General features: G+C 38.7%; 1 protein-coding gene across 3 annotated transcripts in view; it reads right to left on the bottom strand.

The window, feature by feature from the left end:
• The window catches only part of LOC124622447 (UHRF1-binding protein 1-like), a 442,870-nt gene that overhangs the window by 185,673 nt on the left and 236,009 nt on the right, over window positions 1-21,188 (bottom strand). For all 3 annotated transcript variants that reach the window (XM_047148146.1, XM_047148147.1, XM_047148148.1), the window contains exon 14: window positions 2,568-2,766. In XM_047148146.1, coding sequence (XP_047004102.1) covers window positions 2,568-2,766 — 199 coding nt within the window. The remainder of the gene's footprint in view (window positions 1-2,567; window positions 2,767-21,188) is intronic.

Genomic DNA, 21,188 nt, shown 5'->3' with positions numbered 1-21,188 from the left:
TAGGAACAACTGAACCACATCCTTTGTCAGGACTGATTATCTGTCATTATGCCATGAAATGAAATGAAAGGCATCCTACCCAAGATGCTTCCCACCCATCCTAATGTGGTGTTCTGTTGCCCACCCAAACTCCACAGTATCCTAGTCCATACCTATGCTACTCCTAATCCCAACCCAGGGATCATATCCCTATGGAAGACCCAAGTGCAAGACCTGCCCAATCCACCCACCCATCACCTCATTTTCCAGGTCTGTCACAGACTTATCCTAACTCATCAGAGGCCAGGCCGCCTGTGAAAGCAGCAGTGTCATATAGCAGCTCAACTGAAATCACTGTACAGCTGTTTATATTGGTATGACTATCAACCAGATATCCACCATGATATGGCAAAGAGCAAAGTGGACCACCCTGTGGCACAACATGCAACTGAGCTTAACAGTCTTGATTTTGACTGCCACTTCACAACTCAGGCCATTTGGATCCATGCCTCTACCACCAGCTTTTCTGAATTACGCAGACAGAAGTTATGCACCAGCCATGCATTTGGAACGATCAGCTGATAATTCAATCAAGTGTTTTGGAGAAGCAGGTGAACTTCACGAGCAATGTGTGGTGGGCCTCCATTTTGCATGAAAACTGTTGAGTTCAATGCGTTTCTCTCCTGTGGGGCGGGTACGATATGCTGGCGAAGTATATCGCAAGTAACACTGGCTACTCACAATGCATGTCTTTGGTCCCTGAGCACCAACCTGTTCAAAAAAGGAGGGCCAATAATGACCGTAGCCATGAGGCTACAACATACAGTGACACATTCACCCTACAGAAGAACTTCATGCACAGTGACTGGAGGTGAAGATCCCCCACTCAGCAATTCTGTGTGTTCACCTCAACTGTCAGAGGAAAACGAGCTTAGTCTGTCGATAGGATGGTCCAGGTCCAGCCCTCATCAACTTCAATCCTTGTGAGAAAGTGGAGAGTGAAGTCAACATGTCGTCATGCGTCCTGTGGTGCAAGCTGCTGTACAATATGGATCTTGTACGGATACCATTTGAGATTGGTTTGAAGCACCTTCCATACAGTGGACCATGGGATGTTCAGCTGTCACGACACAGCACGAGCACTGCCTGATGATCAGGAATTGTGCGCAGCATTGTCTGCCATAGCAACAGCAATTCCCTCAACCACCTGTAGTGCAACTGGTCACTGGTCTTTTCCTGGAGTGACGTCCAGTTCTCCAGTTGTTTCAAACTACTTCATCACGCTACGCACAACAAGTGGAGAAAGAGGACCCTTCTGTAATAGTTTCAGCCAATGATATTCTCGAAGTGGAGCTGCAGCATTACTGTTGTTTTGGTAACAGAGCTTCACCAATAATGCCCTGCTCCTTTTGTCCAAGCTCATGTTGATATGTCAACAAGTGCACTGCAACTGGTCAAGTGTTTGAAACCATGAATCTCAATGACTGATCAAGGCACCTGGTGGCCACAATTGGAACTGGACAGTGGCACTGTGACACATGGAAATCATGCACACCATACTGTGGACATTAAAGCTACCACATTATAATGTGTTAAATAGAGAAAGTTTAATTATGACCACCCAATATTACAGGTATTGGATGGCATCCCCATAATGTATCAACATGCAACCCTGCTCCTCAATAAGCTACTAATATTCCCCAAATCATTAGAGTAAGTCAGCATGTCAGCAATGATATCTACCATCAGTGTTCCCCACATGAAAGGAAATTTCCTTTACAATGAGGCACCAGTTGCTAACTCTAATCCTCATTGTCCTGCTCTCGATGGGTGTTAACCATCTCCACATGGACACTCTCAAGGCAGGCAGGACCAGGATCTGCCAAAGCGGTTCATGCAAGTGGACTGGGTGGACTCACTACTTTTGGCTATGTAGCTTTATGTTGATGAACATCCTACATAAAAAATTCAATATGTTATGAAACTTGCAAGTAGGAGATAGGTAAAAGTAGCACTGCAACTATGAGGCTGGGTCAAGAGTCATGCCTGAATAATTCAGCTGGTAAAACTACAGCCCAAAAAATATCGAGATTCTGGATTCAAGTCCTCATCCAACACAGTTATAATGCATTGAGAAGTTTCAAAATTGCACACTCTGCTATACAGCAAAAAATTATTCTCAAATTCAGTATATCGGCAGGATGATGTCTACAACCACCGTGTTACCACTAAATTGTCAGCAAAGTAAGTGTCATCAAGGGAACTCCTCAAACCCTAATAACAGACAGCAACCGGCAATTCTTACCTAAGATTTGTGCATCTTAAAGAAAGTTAAAAAGTCTGACAGTTCACCTACTTTCTGTGTTGTGTCAACCAGGGTAATAAAGAGTGTCTTCACATGCATACACAGTATTTTAAGCAGGCAGTAGTCCTTTCTTGCACTAACAGAACAAACCTGATTTGTGAAGCAATCTTGATAGTGATTTGTAGCAATTTCTCAATTTTCATGACTAAGCTCCGTTTCTCAATACATCTGTATGAAATGAAAGAGAGATTTATATGATTCATCTCACGAGAAAAATACATACCAGATCCCTTCTCTTGCCAGTACTGTCATCAGGAGAACGGCCATCACTAGGTGAGCTGACACTGCCATCAGGAGCAATTCTTTCTATATCTTCTGTCACCTCACTTGCAAGTTCCAGGCCAGGCTGCCACAGTTCACAAATACTTCCAGCACGAAACATAGTGTCTAATCCTTCTGTCTGCTGTCCTTCGAGAAGATACCTTTCACATAAAAAGGCAGTACATTATTAGTATTATTTTAATTCCACTGTGATGCCTTCCATGAGTACCTGGAGAAATTTTGGTTGATTTTAATGCTTTAAATAACATACATAAATAGTATTATGCTTTAAATAACATACAGAAATGCTACAATGCAGCAAATAACTGCATCACACATGGCATACTTCAGCCTTAGATTAGATTAGATTAGATTTACTTTCATTCCAATTGATCTGTAGTGAGGAGGTCCTCCAGGATGTAGAACATGTCAGAAAAACAACAATACATGACAAATATTTACAACTAAAACAAATAAGCTAATGTACCATTCCACAGGTCGCAAGTGGAATGACCGTCATTTTTTAATGAACACTATATGAAAGAATCATTTTACAAATAGTAATGCACTGAATTTAAAATAAAAACGATTTACAATGAACACATTACTGCACTGAAATGGTGCAGAGGTTAGATTGTACACACACACACACACACACACACACACACACACACACACACACACACATTTACAATGAACGCATTACTGCACTGAAATTGTGCAGAAGTTATATGGATACACACACACAAATCAGTTGGTTTTACTGAGAAATTCATCAATGGAGTACAAATGTGTGTTCCTGAATAATGCACACCTTTTTGTACAAGACCAAGTGACTTTAAATCCTTGTGAAGATTATTCTTATTTCTAGTGTTGATTTCATGAATTGAGCAGTTGGTTTGAAAAAGTGATATATTTTTAATGACAAATTTCATTCAGGAATAAATATCTTGGGAAGCAGTAGTTAGTATCCCTAGTTCCCTAAACAGGCTTCTGCAGGATGTTCTTGAGTTCACACCACATATAACTCTTACTGCACATTTTTGTGCCCGGAAAACTTTAGTTTGGCTTGATGAATTACTCCAAAAAATAATCCCATAAGACATTATGGAATGAAAGAAAGCATAGTATGCCAGCATTTTCATTTATATATCCCCTATGTCTGACACAATTCGCATTGCAAATAGAGGTTTGTTAAGACACTTCAGCAGTTCTGTGGTGTGCTCCTCCCAGTTGAATTTATTATCAAGCTGTAATCCCAAGAATTTAACACTGTCCACTTCTTCTATCTGCTTGTCATCATATGTTAGGCATATACTCGTGGGACACCCCTTACAAGTTCCGAACTGAATGTAGTGTATTTTTTCAAAGTTTAATGACAAAGAATTGGCTAGGAACCAGTGATTAATGTCCACAAATATTTTATTAGCTGATCATTCTAAGACTACTCTTGATTTGCTATTTATTGCAATGTTTGTACCATCAGCAAACCAACGAACTTGGCTTCTGGTAATGTTACTGATGAAAGGTCATTGATACACACAAGAAAAAGTATTGTTGTTGTTGTGGCCTTCAGTCCTGAGACTGGTTTGATGCAGCTCTCCATGCTACTCTATCCGATGCAAGCTTCTTCATCTCCCAGTACCCACCGAATCCCACATCCTTCTGAATCTGCTTAGCGCATTCATCTCTTGGCCTCCCTCTACAATTTTTACCCTCCACACTGCCTTCCAGTACTAAATTGGTGATCCCTTGATGCCTCAGAACATGTCCTACCAACCGATCCCTTCTTCTAGTCAAGTTGTGCCACAAACTCCTCTTCTCCCCAATTCTATTCAATACCTCCTCATTAGTTATGTGATCTACTCATCTAATCTTCAGCATTCTTCTGTAGCACATTTTGAAAGCTTCTATTCTCTTCTTGCCTAAACTATTTATCATCCATGTTTCACTTCCATACATGGCTACACTCCATACAAATACTTTCAGAAACGACTTCCTGACACTTAAATCAATACTATCAATACTCGATGTTAAGAAATTTCTCATCTTCAGAAACGCTTTCCTTGCCATTGCCAGTCTACATTTCATATCCTCTCTACTTCGACCATCATCAGTTATTTTGTTCCCCAAATAGCAAAACTCCTTTACTACTTTAAGTGACTTATTTCCTAATCTAATTTCCTCAGCATCACCCAACTTAATTCGACTACATTCCATTATCGTAGTTTTGCTTTTGTTGATGTTCATCTTATACTCTCCTTTCAAGACACTGTCCATTCCGTTCAACTGCTCTTCCAAGTCCCTTGCTGCCTCTGACAGAATTACAATGTCATTGGCGAACCTCAAAATTTTTATTTCTTCTCCATGGATTTTAATACCTACTCCGAACTTTTCTTTTGTTTCCTTTACTGCTTGCTCAATATACAGATTGAATAGCATCGGGGGGAGGCTACAACTCTGTCTCACTCCCTTCCCAACCACTGCTTCCCTTTCATGCCCCTCTATTCTTTATAACTGCCATCTGCTTTCTGTACAAATTGTAAATAGCCTTTCGCTCCCTGTATTTTACCCTTGCCACCTTCAGAATTTGAAACAGAGTATTCCAGTCAACACTGTCAAAAGCTTTCTCTAAGTCTACAAACGCTAGAAACATAGGTTTGCCTTTCCTTAATCTATCTTCTAAGATAAGCCATAGGGTCACTATTGCCTCACATGTTCCAACATTTCTACGGAATCCAAACTGATCTTCCCCGAGGTCGGCTTCTACCAGTTTTTCCATTCATCTGTAAAGAATTCGCATGAGTATTTTGCAGCTGTGACTTATTAAACTGATAGTTCAGTAATGTTCACGTCTGCCAACACCTGCTTTCTTTGGGATTGGAATTATTATATTCTTCTTGAAGTTTGAGGGAATTTCACCTGTCTCATACATCTTGCTCACCAGATGGTAGATTTTTGTCAGTACTGGCTCTCTCAAGGCTGTCAGTAGTTCTAATGGAATGTTGTCTACTCCCAGGGCCTTGTTTCGACTTAGGTCTTTCAGTGCTCTGTCAAACTCTTCATGCAGTATCATATCTCCCATTTCATCTTCATCTATATCCTCTTCCATTTCCATAATATTGTCCTCAAGAACATCGCCCCTGTACAGACCCTCTACATACTCCTACCTTTCTGCTTTCCCTTCTTTGCTTACAACTGGGTTTCTATCTGAGCTCTTGATATTAATACAAGTGGTTATCTTTTCTCCAAAGGTCTCTTTAATTTTCCTGTAGGCAGTATCTATCTTACCCCTCGTGAAATAAGCCTCTACATCCTTACATTCGTCCTCTAGCCATCCCTGCTTAGCCATTTTGCACTTCCTGTCGATCTTATTTTTGAGGCATTTGTATTCCTTTTTGCCTTCTTCACTTACTGCATTTTTGTATTTTCTCCTTTCATCAATTAAATTCAGTATTTCTACTGTTACCCAAGGATTTCTACTCGCCCTTGTCTTTTTACCTACTTGATCCTCTGCTGCCTTCACTATTTCATTCCTCAAAGCTACCCATTCTTCTTCTACTGTATTTCGTTCCCCCATTCCTGTTAATTGTTCCCTTACACTCTCCCTGAAACTCTGTACAACCTCTGGTTTAGTCAGTTTATCCAGGTACAATCTCCTTAAATTCCCATCTTTTTACAGTTTCTTCAGTTTTAATCTACAGTTCATAACCAATAGATTGTGGTCAGAGTCCACATCTGCCCCTGGAAATGTCTTACAATTTAAAACCTGGTTCCTAAATCTCTGTCTTACCATTATATAATCTATCTGAAACCTTCTAGTATCTCCAGGCTTCTTCCATGTATACAATCATCTTTTGTGATTCTTGAACCAAGTTTTAGCTCTGATTAAGTTGTGGTCTGTGCAAAATTCGACCGGGCAGCTTCCTCTTTCATTTCTTATCCCCAATCCATATTCACCTACTACGTTTCCTTCTCTTCCTTTTCCTACTACTGAATTCCAGTTACCCACGACTATTAAATTTTCGTCTCCCTTCACTATCTGAATAATTTCTTTTATCTCATCATACATTTCTTCAATTCCTTCTTCATCTGCAGAGCTAGTTGGCATATAGACTTATACTATTGTCATAGGCGTGGGCTTCGTGTCTATCTTGGCCACAACAATGTGATCGCTGTGCTGTTTGTAGTAGCTTACCCGCATTCCTATTTTTTTTATTCACAATTAAACCTACTCCTGTGTTACCCCTATTTGATTTTGTATTTATAACCCTGTATTCACCTGACCAAAAGTCTTGTTCCTCCTGCCACCCAACTTCACTAATTCCCACTATATCTAACTTTAACCTATCCATTTCCCTTTTTAAATTTTCTAACCTACCTGCCCGATTAAGGGATCTGACGGTGCTGCCCCTCTTCAGGAACCACATGTTTGTCTGGCCTCTCAATAGACACTCCCATGTTGTGGTTGCACCTATGGTACAGCTATCTATATCGTTGAGGCACGCAAGCCTCCCCACCAACGGCAAGGTCCATGGTTCATGGGGGTGGGGGTGGGGGTGGGGGTGGGGGGTGGGGGGTGGTTGGGGCGGGAGGGGGGGGGCAAGTAAGGGTCCCAAAATGGAACCTTGTGGGACCCCACATGTAATTAGTTCCCAGTTGGATGATGCCTGATAGCTTGATACATATCTCTTTTCTAATAAAGCCCTTTGTTTCCTGCCAGAGATATAAGATCTGAACCATTCTGTAGTATTTCCTGTTACACTATAATATTCTAATTTATTTGCTTTACATTTACGCAAACTGGGTAGTATGAATTTCTGATGTGTGTACAAAATTTCTTTCATGAATCCAAATATACAGAAATTTGGAACAAAGCAGGATTAAAGCTCTGATACATGGTTTTTTAAGTATATTAGCAAGGCACAAAACAGACAACATAACTTCTGTATGACATTTCATCGTAAAGTTTTACTGAGGATGACAACAGCTTTGGAAGTCTATGCTCACACAAATTGTAAGTAAGCAAAGGACAGAGAGCACTCAGAGCCACAGACAAGAGGAAAAAGAGATAAAAGAAGCAAATGGGAGAAGTAAACTATCCATGGAAAGAATGGACAATCTAAGAAACAACACAACTAACTTAAAAAGTAAAATACCCCAATACAAGCAACGTGAAGCAGAAACAACAGAAGTTAAAAAATGAGTGAAATGTGAGTTGACTGGTTGGTGAGAAGCAAGCACACATCATGAAGTCACTGCAAAACTCCGAAGTACTGGTATAGAATCTAAACTGCCTGTATGATGAAGCAGGCACAACTATTGCAGGTACAGTGTCGCCAAACAGGTTCTGAGACAAGGGATTGATTGTTCCAGTCCAGACTTTTCCTGTGTCATTTTAGCCTTATTGATAGCCTAGTTATCACCATGATTATTGTTACATTCTCCCCTCACGCCGACACGCATTCCCTTCATTCCTTTTCATCTTCTTACTGTTCACTCCCAAATTTATTTTCTGTTGGTTGTCTATCTTATTATTTTTATCTGCGTGTTCTCTTTTTGTTTATTTTCTTTCCATTAATCTTGTATATGCTGTTTGATTCTTTACTTCCTGTAAGCACTGGCCAATATACACTTCTTATTGCTGCAGTCTATTCTTTCCTTACCTCTAAGATGTTGACAGTCATTTTTGTTACTTCCAAATCAACAAGTTTTCGCATGTCATTCAGTTTCAATTTCAACTTCTCTCTTTCTGCTTTGCAGATGTGTATGATACACACTATATCATCTACAGCATTATAACTGTAGCTAACTCAGGGGGGGAAAAAACATGATAACTACACTAACCACGACAGTAACATGAAAGTGCTTTGGAAGTAGTTTGTGTCTGAAGCTCTTCATTTCTTGTTAATTAGGTCATTTCACAACACCACTTCTAAATAGGTATATCCCTTATTTTTATATAACTGTTGTGCAGAACACACTACAAATTCTTACACCGAATATATGAATAGTGGGAAATCAAAGACTAAAATAGTGTTAATAAAATGCCATACATCACATCTTGCAATGCTAAGTGAATCTGCAAATCACTGCAGCTCTATAACACTTAATTTACACCATCAGTATTTAAAAATGTATGGAACTGTAGCCACTGACTGAAGCCATTTCGTCAAACCCTTTGTGAATAAATTCCACATCAGTTTTTTTCTTTTTTTCCCTTCATTTTAATTCTGTTAAAGCATGAGTATTTGACAGCTGTGAATAAGGATTTAGAAAAAACCTCAGCTAGGCACCACATATGTTTTACAAATGTACTGTCATTATTAGAGAAGATTTTAATCACCCAATAATTGGTTAGAGTAATTACAGTTTTATAACTGTGGGTGTGGCAAGAAATCCTGTGAAACCTTAATATGAGCCATCTCTAAAATCTATTTACAAGAAGAAGGGAGGCATTTTGATCTCTAAAGTAACTTCTGTCAAAGAGATTAGGGCACTACATACTCATTAAAACAAAAAGAAAAAATCAGGGTCGAAGCTCATGAAGCAGGATCTGTTTTGGATCAGATGAAATTCCTAAAACAACAGAAAGCAAGAAAAGTTTATTTATAGGTATCAGACCCAAAACCTAACAATTTCTGCAGAATGAAGAACTAATTATGTTGATCCACAGTGGATAAACAAAAGGATGAAAGCTGTTGCTAAACTGGAGCAGTGGCCAAGTGGTATACTCTTATCATGTCAATTTCCATGTCCTTCAGTTTGAATGATGTCATTGTGGTCTTCAATCCAAAGACAGGTTTGATGCGGCTTTACCGTATTTGAGTCTCTCCATCTCAAAGTAAATACTGCGACCTACATCCTTCTCAATATGCTTAGTGTGTTCTTCTCTTCGTCTCCCTATACTGTTTTTACCTCCCGTGTTGCCCTCCAGTACTAAATTGGTGATCCCTTGATACCTCAGAAAGTATCCAACCAACTGACCCCTTCTTCTTGTCAGGTTGTACCACAAATTTCTTTTCTCCCCAGTTCTATTCAGTACCTGCTCATTAGTTACGTGATCTGCCCATATAATCTTCAGCATTCTTCTGTAGCTCCACATCTCAAAAGCTTCTATTCTCTTCTTGTCCAAACTGTTGATCGAGCATGTTTCACTTTCACACATGGCCACACTCCATACACATACTCTCAGAAAGGACTTCCTCACACTTAAATCTATACTCAATGTCAACAAATTTCTCTTCTTCAGAAACCCTTCCCTTGCCGTAGCCAGTCTACATTTTATATCCTCCCTACTTCAACAGTTATTTTGCTTCCCAAATTACAAAACTCATCCACTACTTTATTGTGTGCCTCATTCCCTCAGCATCACCTGATTTAATTCAACTACTTTCCATAATCCGTATTTTACTTTTATTGATGTTATCTTATGTCCTCCTTTCAAGACATTGTCTATTCCTTTCAACTGCTCTTCCACATCCTTTTCTGTCTCTTGACAGAATTACGATGTCATCGATGAACCTCAAAATTTTTATTTCTTCTCCCTGGACTTTATTTCCTCCTGCAAATTTTTCTTTTGTCTCCTTTATTGCTTGCTCGATATACAGACTGAATAGCAACAGAGACAGGCTACGATCCTGTCTCACTCTCTTCTCAACTAGTGCTTCACTTCCGTGCCCCTCAATTCTTACAACTGCCATCTGGTTTCTAACAAACTGTAAATAGCCTTTTGTGCTCTGTATGTCACCCTTGCCATCTTTAGGCTTTGAAAGAGAGTATTTCAGTCAACATTGTCAAAAGCTTTCTGTAAGTCTACAAATGCTATAAATGTAGATTTGCCTTTCCTTAACCAACCTTCTACGAGAAGTCGTAGAGTCAGTATTGCCTTGCATGTTCCTACATTTCTCTGGAATCCAAACTGATCTTCCCCGAGGTTGGATTCTACCAGTTTTTACAGTTTTCTGTAAATAATTTGTGTTAGTATTTTACAACCATGACTTATTAAACTGATAGTTCTATAATTTTCACACCTCTCAGCACCTGCTTTCTTTGGAATTGGAATTATTACATTCTTGTTGAAGTATGTTGGTATTTTGCCATCTCGCACATCGTACTCACCAGATGGAAGAGTTTTGTCATGGCTGGCTTTCCTAAGGCTATCAATAGCTCTAGCGGTATGTTGTCTAATCGTGGGGAGTTGTTTCGATTTAAGTCTTTCAGTGCTCTGTCAAATTCTTCACACAGTATTGTATCTCCATTCTATCTTCAACTATGTCCTCTTCCATTTCAGTAATATTGCCCTCAAGTACATCTGCCTTGCATAGATCCTCTAAACACTCCTTCCACCTTTTTTTCTTTCTTTGGTTAGGACTGGTTTTCCATTGGAGCTCTTGATGGTCATACAGGTAGTTCTCTTCTCTCCAATGGTCTCTTTAATTTTCCTGTATGCAGCAGCTATATTACTATTTGTGATATATGCATCTACAGCCTTATATTTGTCCTTTAGCCATTCCTGCTAGGCCATTTTGCACTTCCTACTGACCTCATTTTTTAGACGTTTGTATTTCTATTCACCTGACTCATTTATCACATTTTTTAATTTTCTCCTTTCATTGATTAAATTCAATATTAGGATTCCAACAGGCCCTCGTCTTTTTACCTACTTGATCCTCTGCCGCCTTCACTATTTCATCTCTCAAATCTACCCATTCTTCTTCTACTGTATTCCTTTCCCCTGTTCTTGTCAATCGTTGCCCAATGCTCCATCTGAAACTCTCTATAACCGCTGGTTCTTTCATGTCTCACCTCCTTAATTTCCAAACTTTTTGTAATTTCTTCAGTTTTAATCTGCAGTTCATGACCAAGAAATTGTGGTCAGTGTCCACACTTGTCCCTGGAAATGTCTTAAATTTCAAACCTGGTTCCTAAATCACTGTCTTACCATTATATAATCTGGTGTATCCAGGTCTCTTCCACATAAACAGTCTTCTCTCATGATTCTTAAACCAAGTGTTAGTTATGATTACATAATTCTCTGTGCAAAATTCAACCAGATGGCTTCCTCTTCCATTCCTTTCTCCCATTCCATATTCACCTACTACTACTCCTTCTCTTCCTTTTCCTATTACCGAATTCCAGTCCCCCATGACTATTAAATGTTCGTCTCCCTTAACTAACTGAATAATTTCATTTGTCTCATCATAAATATCCTCCTCAATCTCTTTCTCACTGTGGAGCTAGTTGGCATATAAACTTGTACTACTGTGGTGGGTGTGGGCTTGCTGTTCATAATAGCTTACCCACATACCTATTTTCTTATTCATTATTAAACCTGCATTGCACCTATCAGACTTCGTTTTTATAATCCTTCATTCACCTGACCAGTAGTTCTGTTTCTCCTGTCACTGAACTTCACTAATTCCCATTATATCTACCTTTAACCTATCCATTTCACTTTTTAAATTTTCTAACCTACCTACCCAATTAAGGGATATGATATTCCTCACTCCAATCTGTAGAGAACGCCAGTTCTGTTTCTTCTGATAACGATGCCATCCTGAGTAGTCCCCACCAAGAGATCTGAATGGGGGACTATTTTACCTCTGGTATATTTTACCCAAGAAGATGCCATCATTATTTAAGCATACAGTAGAGATGCATGCTCTCAAGAAAAATGACGGCTGTAGTTTTCCCTTGCTTTCAGCCATTCGCAGTGCCAGCACAGCATGGCTGTTTTGGTTGATGTTACAAGGTCAGATCAGTCAGTCATCCAGACTGTTGCCCCTGCAACTACTGTAAAGGCTGCTGCCCCTCTTCAGGAACCGCACATTTGTCTGGTCTTTCAACAGATACTCCTCCATTATGGTTGCATCTATGGTACGGCCATCTGTACCACAGCTAATTTTATTTAATCTTTGGGAAGAGAATGAAAATTGCAGCATAATTTCTGAATAGTTATTTTCAACAAAGTAAATTTTATTGTGAACTAGGAAAAATAGTAAAATGCTATATGCCTACAAACATCGATGACACGTTTATGCTTAATGCTATTTTTTTTCTGACAACATACATTATCCTTTTTAAGGGAATATGAGAACAAAACAGGAACCAAAACTGTAACGCAATTGTTTCTGAAATCTCTCTCTCTCTAGCAGATACACACACATTTTCCTTCTGTCCCTATTAAGTCTCCACAGTACATTGTATGGTATTCATCACACAAGTAGGGAGAACAGAGAAATCCTCTGCATCAAGCACAATTAGATGAAAACCGTTTTTCAGAATGCATATTTTTTCCAGCCATAAAGACACTTCTCTTGAGCGTTAATTTGACACACAGCACGCATATGACAACACAGTGTGATATAGAGGGGCTAGCAAGTACTAAGCAATGGATCTTTATGGCGTGTACTTGATCAGGCAGTTCATTTCTAGAAGTATGTGACAATTTTGTACTTTCTAATGAAATTCTTAAATTAAAAAGTGAAAGAAATTAGCATCGCATAGATGACAGGCAGGTATACCAATAATACTTTTTTATGAAAAGGGCAGACTGCTATTTGTCATATAGAGGAGGTATGACTCACAGACAGGCACAATGAAAAGATTGCTAAACATTTAAGCTTTTGGACAAAATAACACAACTACTTTGAAAATAGCAATAAGAATGTAACTTACAGAAAAGTAATAACAAACAGTTGTTTCTGGCATCCCAGTAAAATTTATGGATGTAAATAATAACTTATAGAAGAAAATGTATAAACGACGCAAATGTTGCAAAGAGTTGGAACATGTAATTTCTGGTATCCCAGTATAATTTGCAGATGTGAGCTTGCTTCTGCATTTTTTCAGCCAAACCTAAGCATATCATTAGATAATCTGAATACCTTACACCAATTTTGCAAGTAGGAAATTCACTTGTGACAAGTACTCGTGTTCTATCACTGTCTCTATCGAGCTTGAAACTGACTCGAACTGTGAAGTTATCTAGACATGAATAATCAGCCTAGGTAACTCTGAAGTTAATCATAAGATTTTTTACTGGCAACTCAGGGCCACCTTAAAGTTGTGGAATCATTCAATGATAGTCTATGTTCAGTAGTGCAGATGTATACCTATCACACAAAAATGGTGGTGACTTTAGCCTACTGTGTACAGACAGGGGCATCTATGGTTTCATTGCAGGTGGTAGGGACAGATAGTTTTGTGAAGTAGTACTGAAATCATCATCATCATCATCAGCCAGTACTAGCACTTAATGATGTGGCCTCTTTGACTCGGTATGTAATAAAGCATCCCAGTAAGATCTTCCGATCCTGAGCTTCCCGTTGCCAACTGAATCCCACTGTCTTCTTTATATTTCTGTCCCATCTGTCTGGCGGTCTTCCTCTATGTCTTTTTTGGTAAACTGGGCTCCAGTCTAGGATTTGTTTAGACCATCTACCATCTTTTGTTCGAGCAACATGACCAGCCCACTGTCATTTCAATGCATTCACTCTTTCTATTAGGTTGGTGACATTCGTTGTTCATCTTATTTCAACTGCTCTCTTCCTGTCTTTTTTCGAGTAACCTAACATTGATTTTTCCATTCCTCTTTGAGCTACTGTTAGCTGCCCAACAATGAACTTATTTAATGTCCATGTTTCACAGCCTAGTACTGAACTAGTTTTGTAAAAACTGCATTGAGCAGTTAGTGCAACAACCCACATGCATTGGAAATCTTTTAGATCTTGTAGCTACAAACAGAGCTATCAGCACAGAGACTGTGATCACGACATATTCATAGCAACAATGGTTACTAAAGTTAATGAATCCATTAGGAAGGCATATATGATGGATGTAGTGGAATTATGGGAAATGTTTACACTGATTGTAAGTCACATACGTTCCAAGTAGGCAGATTCATGATGTTAAAGACCCATCATGGCTGGAAAATGTTGAGAAAGTACAGATTGTTGCACTCTCAGGTCAAAAAAGAACATGGAAATAGTGATGAGCAAAAGTTGGTAGAAATTTGTGCATCTATAAAGAGACTTACGCACAAAGCATACAACAGCTTCCACAGACATACCTTAGCAAAAGATCTTGACAAAAATCCAAGAAAATTCTCATCCTACATAAAATCACTAAGCGTGTCAAAGGCTTTGATCCAATCACTCATCAATAAGTTTTATTTGTTCATGAGACCCAGAAAATATTAGATACAGGCTCCCAGGTAGATGCTATTTTTCTTGACTTCCGGAAGGCGTTCGATACAGTTCCACACTGTCGCCTGATAAACAAAGTAAGAGCCTACGGAATATCAGACCAGCTGTGTGGCTGGATTGAAGAGTTTTTGGCAAACAGAACACAGCATGTTGTTATCAATGGAGAGACGTCTACAGACGTTAAAGTAACCTCTGGCGTGCCACAGGGGAGTGTTATGGGACCATTGCTTTTCACAATATATATAAATGACTTAGTAGATAGTGTCGGAAGTCCCATGCAGCTTTTCGCGGATGATGCTGTAGTATACAGAGAAGTTGCAGCATTATAAAATTGTAGCGAAATGCAAGAACATCTGCAGCAGATAGGCACTTGGTGCAGGGAGTGGCAACTGACCCTTAACATAGACAAATGTAATGTATTGCGAATACGTAGAAAGAAGGATCCTTTACTGTATGATTATATGATAGCGGAACAAACACTGGTAGCAGTTACTTCTGTAAAATATCTGGGAGTATGCGTGCGGAACAATTTGAAGTGGAATGATCAAATAAAATTAATTGTTGGTAAGGCGGGTACCAGGTTGAGATTCATTGGGAGAGTCCTTAGAAAATGTAGTCCATCAACAAAGGAGGTGGCTTACAAAACACTCGTTCGACCTATACTTGAGCATTGCTCATCAGTGTGGGATCCGTACCAGATCGGGTTGACGGAGGAGGTAGAGAAGATCCGAAGAAGATCGGCGCGTTTCGTCACAGGGTTATTTGGTAACCGTGATAGCGTTACGGAGATGTTTAACGAACTCAAGTGGCAGACTCTGCAAGAGAGGCGCTCTGCATCGCGGTGTAGCTTGCTCGCCAGGTTTCGAGAGGGTGCGTTTCTGGATGAGGTATCGAATATATTGCTTCCGCCTACTTATACCTCCCGAGGAGATCACGAATGTAAAATTAGAGAGATTAGAGCGTGCACGGAGGCTTTCAGACAGTTGTTCTTCCCGCGAACCATACGCGACTGGAACAGGAAAGGGAGGTAATGACAGTGGCACGTAAAGTGCCCTCCGCCACACACCGTTGGGTGGCTTGCGGAGTATAAATGTAGATGTAGATGTAGATGTAGATGTAGTGGTGACAGCAAAATTAGCTGTCATTTTCAATTTTGTGTTTAAAAAAGTCATTCACGGAGGATGTACACACATACCACTGTTTGACCATTGCACAGACTACTGTACGAAGGGCATAGAAATAGGTGTACCAGGAGTTGAGAACTAACTTTACAATTTGAAACCATATAAGTCATCATATCCAGATAGAATCACAATTTTGTTTTACAGAATTTTCTAGAGCATTAACTCTGTACCTGGCTTGCATCTATCGCAAATCTCTCTACCAGCACATGGTCATAAGTGACAGGAAACAAGTGCAGATGAAACCTATATAAAAGATGGGTAAAAGAATTACAGAGCAATAATGTTAACACTGATTTTTTTGCAGAATCCTTGAACACTTTGGCCGAAATGTAATTGTGTAACAGTCGTTTTGTTGTGCCTGTCTGCCATTAAATGTCACATCTTTATGGTGAGCAGCAATCTATCCTTTTCCTTATACCTAGGCTTAATGTTGCCAAGAGATATCAAATGGAATGAGCACATACGGACATCGTAGGGTAGGCGAATGGTCGACTTCAGTTTATTGGGATAGTTTTTGGGAAACTGCAGCTCATCTACAAAGGAGATGCCATATAGAACACTTGTACCACCCACTCATGAGCAATGCTTCAGTGTTTGGGATCCCCACCAGGTCGGATAAAAGGCAGGCATCAAAGCAATTCAGAGGTGTACTGCTAGATTTATCATTGGGTTTGACCAATATGAGTGTTATGGCAATACTATTTGAACTCAAATGGGAATCCCTGGATGGAAGATGATGATATTGCAAAACACTATTGAGAAAATACGAGATGTTAGGGCTCGTAAGGAGGCATGTAGACAGTTGTTTTTTCCTTGCTCCAATTGCTAGTAGAATAAGAAAAGAAATGACTAATAGTGTGTAGCACAAAAGAATGCGAATGCGACAAAAGAGAGTGCAATACACACCATATTTTAGCAACCGATAGTTTCAATGTAAATGCAAATGCAAATTTACGTAGCTTAATGAGCATGCATTGCAACAACAATTAGTTGACTAAATTAATGAAACTGAGGTATATGAATAATAATGAAATACAGTAAAATTATGATGAAACGTTGTTTCTATTCAAAAATATGTGTAAAAAATGTAAACGAATAGTAAAACATGTATTTACAAAATTTAAACACAGAAATCTGATTGAAACGTGGTTCAGACATATGTAAAGATCCAGTATTTCTATCACTTAAATAAATCAAATCCATATTTAAAAAGCTATGAACATTTCTAAATCAAACATTATTGTGGAAAGGTATTTCACGTACTGCAAAAATGATAACCGTATTGCTTCAGCAAGTTTATTACTCTGTAAATCCAAATTCTGTAACACATTTTAAAAAACCAATAAACTTTTAACAGTAACTTCAAAATCACTGTTTTAAACAATGAAGATATTTAGATTTCAATTATTGAAAACTATATAAGTACCAATGGTAGTAGCTATTATTGAGTCAAATTTTGTATTATTGGCTCAGATTTTGTAGAGTCAATGTTACGTCATATTTGTTGTGAGAATAAACATGTTATAAGGCACAATTTCATTTCTGCCACATCATTTAGTAGATCTGATAAACCGAGACAAGTTTATCCTGACATTACAGAGAGCCCAAGGCTTTCCTACATGAGGAGATAATTGCAGCAAGTTACACACACAAATCACAATAATCAAGAAACAGCAAGTTAAGTATCTATTCTTGATAGCCATAAATGATAGACATATTTTACGTGGTACATGGTCGTCGCCCCCCCCCCCCCCTCCCCCCCCTCCACACACCATATACGACCAGTGGAATGTGTATGTAGATGTATGTGTTGGGCTAGGCAATCATGTCCTGACATTAGGTGAAAGATGGCTACTGCTTCCTTCCTATGTTTATTCCTAAATAGGTTCTAATAGTCTTGCACATTTCTCCAAATTCTGCCACTTGTCTCACTTGTTAAATGGGATTCCATAACAATGTTGTGAATAAGTTACTCAACTGTGTCAGGTGGAATGGGCTTTTTGTTAACTTGTATAATGATTTCTTTTTAGACCAATAGGTCAGTAGTTACACACATCTGTAACATTCCGTAAGTCACATATGCCTCCTGGGTAGTGCTAAATGAGTAGCACAAGAAGACAAAAGTCTAATTACAAGAAACAATATATGTTTCATGATAGCAAACCTGTTATAAGCACAATGATTTAAACCCAGGAATGAGGAAGCAGGCTTTAATACACCTTTGTCACTGACCCAAAACACAAAAGTTTTCCTCATCTAGTATATCTGCAATGGACCAAAACCATTAACTTCCCAATTTTTCAGAAACTTTTAGGTTGCAGGCCAAATGGGCGAAATAAACTTTTCTTGTTTTAGATTGTTCTGATGATTCCATCTGATTCTAAACTGACCATGTGCTATGGCAATGTATCTTGATTTTTTTTAAAAAAACAGAAGCATAGTGGCCCATACTCTTCCACAGGTGGTGTAGCAACCAAGTAATACATGAAACCAATCCAAATAAAAGAAATATGGCTTTATTCATAAACCTCTTAACAATAATGGAAATAAGCCTCTCATGACTTCACACATAACAAAACAAAAGAATCATACAGAAGGTGCAACATAAGTGATACACAGAATAACTAATGTGTGTGGTACAAACTAAAAAAAATAGTGAGCGTGAGTCAGTGATGCTCTGAATGTATACGGGTGTGAGTCACTGGTAGATGGCGTGGGGGAGACCATACCATGTGTACACTTTCTACAGCCATCCCCTAGCAGCCTGCCCACACTGATACAGTTGACGCCTGATGTAACAACACACGTGTGGCGACACTACACTCAGCTTACTCACACTCACACACACTAGCAGCATGATACAGCAAGAGGTACTTTCGAGTATATTAACCTCATTAAAATCTGGCCTCTCCTTGTTAGATCAAACAGTTCATAGGAATACTCATAATAGAAATATATTGCACTTCCAACATCTTTGAGGATGTTCACATTGAAACAGGTATCAGAGATCATGAGACAGCTGCATCAATAATGCTTACCAAAGTAATTATGGAAACACAAATCTGCCTTTAAGTAATCATAAATTATTCTTATGCAACACTAAAACATGTTTCGATGAAGTTCCTTTATCATCACAGTGTTCATTTTTTTTTCTTAGTATTATGTATTGATGTTTATGTGGCTGTCTGACATTTGCAGCACAGCTGATATTTTGCTCCAGTTTGTCATTGTTTGCTGATTCTGGTTTTCATGACACTACAGGGTATGTCTACTGTGCCTTGTAACATGCACTGTCAGTTTTTAGCAGATATTCATTGGTTCCACCATCTTGTTTTATAACAAAAATATATAAAACAAGAGGACAGAACAAGTGTGTGTTACAAGACATAGTTTACATACCCTGTAGTGGCATGCAAAAGTGGAATCAACAAAAATGACAAAGTGGAGCAAAATATCAGCTGTACTGAAAATGTCAGACAGCCACATAAACATCAGTATGTCACACTATGATAATAAATGGCGACTGTGAAACTACACTGAAGCATGTTTGGGTATTAAACAAGCATAATGTGTGTTATGTCAAGGCAGAATCACAGTTCCATAATTATGTGTCAGGAAGCAAACATGGTCAAAAAGAGAGCTTCAATCACAATAGTTACAAAAGTATAAATGGCAATTGAAAAAAATACGAAGATTTAGATGATCAGTAAACTAGAAGCATTGTGGAACTTCAAGCATTTAGCTCACAGTAAGAGGAAGTTGATAAACTGTGGTTTGAGTCTAGATGAATATTTCACCAAGCACTGGATAGATATGTTCCTTGTAAAACAATTCATGATGAGGAAGTCTCTGTAAAGAAACTTCTAAAGAATGGCAACTCCTGCACTGTAAAATAACAATATTGTATCAAATGCTTTTGGCTCACAAAAGGGCAATGTGTGAAGACTTCAGGATTACTGTAGCAGAATCTTTTCGAAAGACTCGGACTACCTCCGTGGTCTAGGGTTTAATGTTGTTTGCTGCTCAAGTGGAATCCTGAGTTAAATTCCTGGTGATCATTTCAGAATTTTCTATGGTGGACCGACAACTCCTTGATGCCTTAGAATGTGACCCATCCACTGATTCCTTCTTTTCATGTACTTGTGTGGAATAAATTTCTTTTCTTTCCAATTCAATTCACTATCTATTCATTAATTACCTGATGTAGCCACCTAACCTCCTTCATTATTTTGTAGCACTACATTTCAGTAGATTCTATTCTTCCTTTTCCGTACTTTAAGGCACTGTTTAACGCCCACATTAGAGACGCCATGTATGTACCATGGAGAGAAAGAGGATGAAGTTAATTTTCAGTGAGCAAAGGAAACACACAGTGAAAGAAACTCAAAAGAAAATTGTTGAGTATCAAGCAGAAGATTGTACAGACTATGGAAACAAGCAGGTACTGTATTTCTTTGTAGAATTTTCCACAGATATCTTTCAGGTACTTTGCTGTTTCCTGTAATTATTAATCGACTTATCAAAGAGAGTTCTGATAAGAGTACAATTTAAAGTGGAAACCAAACAGCAGAATGTTTTGTTTTTAATTATACATGGAAGGGTTTCGGCAGATCAAAATCATATTAAGTGGGACAAAGTAGTCCAGAGAACAAAAGACATTGTATCCTAAATCTTGAAATTACTAGTCTGGTACTAAATGATTTTGCACACCAAAACACACTTGCAAACATTAATAAATATAAACATAACATTTGACTGCTTTCTGTTGCAGACTCTTAATTAATATGATGATTTGAAAACAACATCATGCTAATGATGTGCTGGAACCAAGCAACATTTAGAATAAAAAATATTATTTCCAATTGCAGGAGGGCTGTGTTGAAAGTTTTTAGCAGTTGTCAAATTAGGAAGCCTCTCGATAATGGAATTATTCCAATTTGAAAGAGCATTGTTTTTCGACCTTGGAGTGTGTGCATGGCAGTATTCCCACCGCTGGATTTCAAGCCATGCTGTGACTGGTGAGTGAAGACATAGGCAGTGTTGAGTCAGACACAGTGCAACATGTATGTGTCACAGTGTGGTTTTCGTGCAATAATTACAAAAAGAAGTTAAATGCAGATGAATGCTATTATTCTCTGGCATATGTTCTTGATGACACTTCCCCTTCTAGGGCCACAGTTGAAAACTGGT

Source organism: Schistocerca americana, chromosome 7, assembly GCF_021461395.2.
Source record: "Schistocerca americana isolate TAMUIC-IGC-003095 chromosome 7, iqSchAmer2.1, whole genome shotgun sequence".
In the NCBI taxonomy this organism is placed as follows: domain Eukaryota; kingdom Metazoa; phylum Arthropoda; class Insecta; order Orthoptera; family Acrididae; genus Schistocerca; species Schistocerca americana.
The sequence above is the reverse complement of the archived record's forward strand: the minus strand, read 5'-3'. Positions and strand labels throughout refer to the sequence as shown.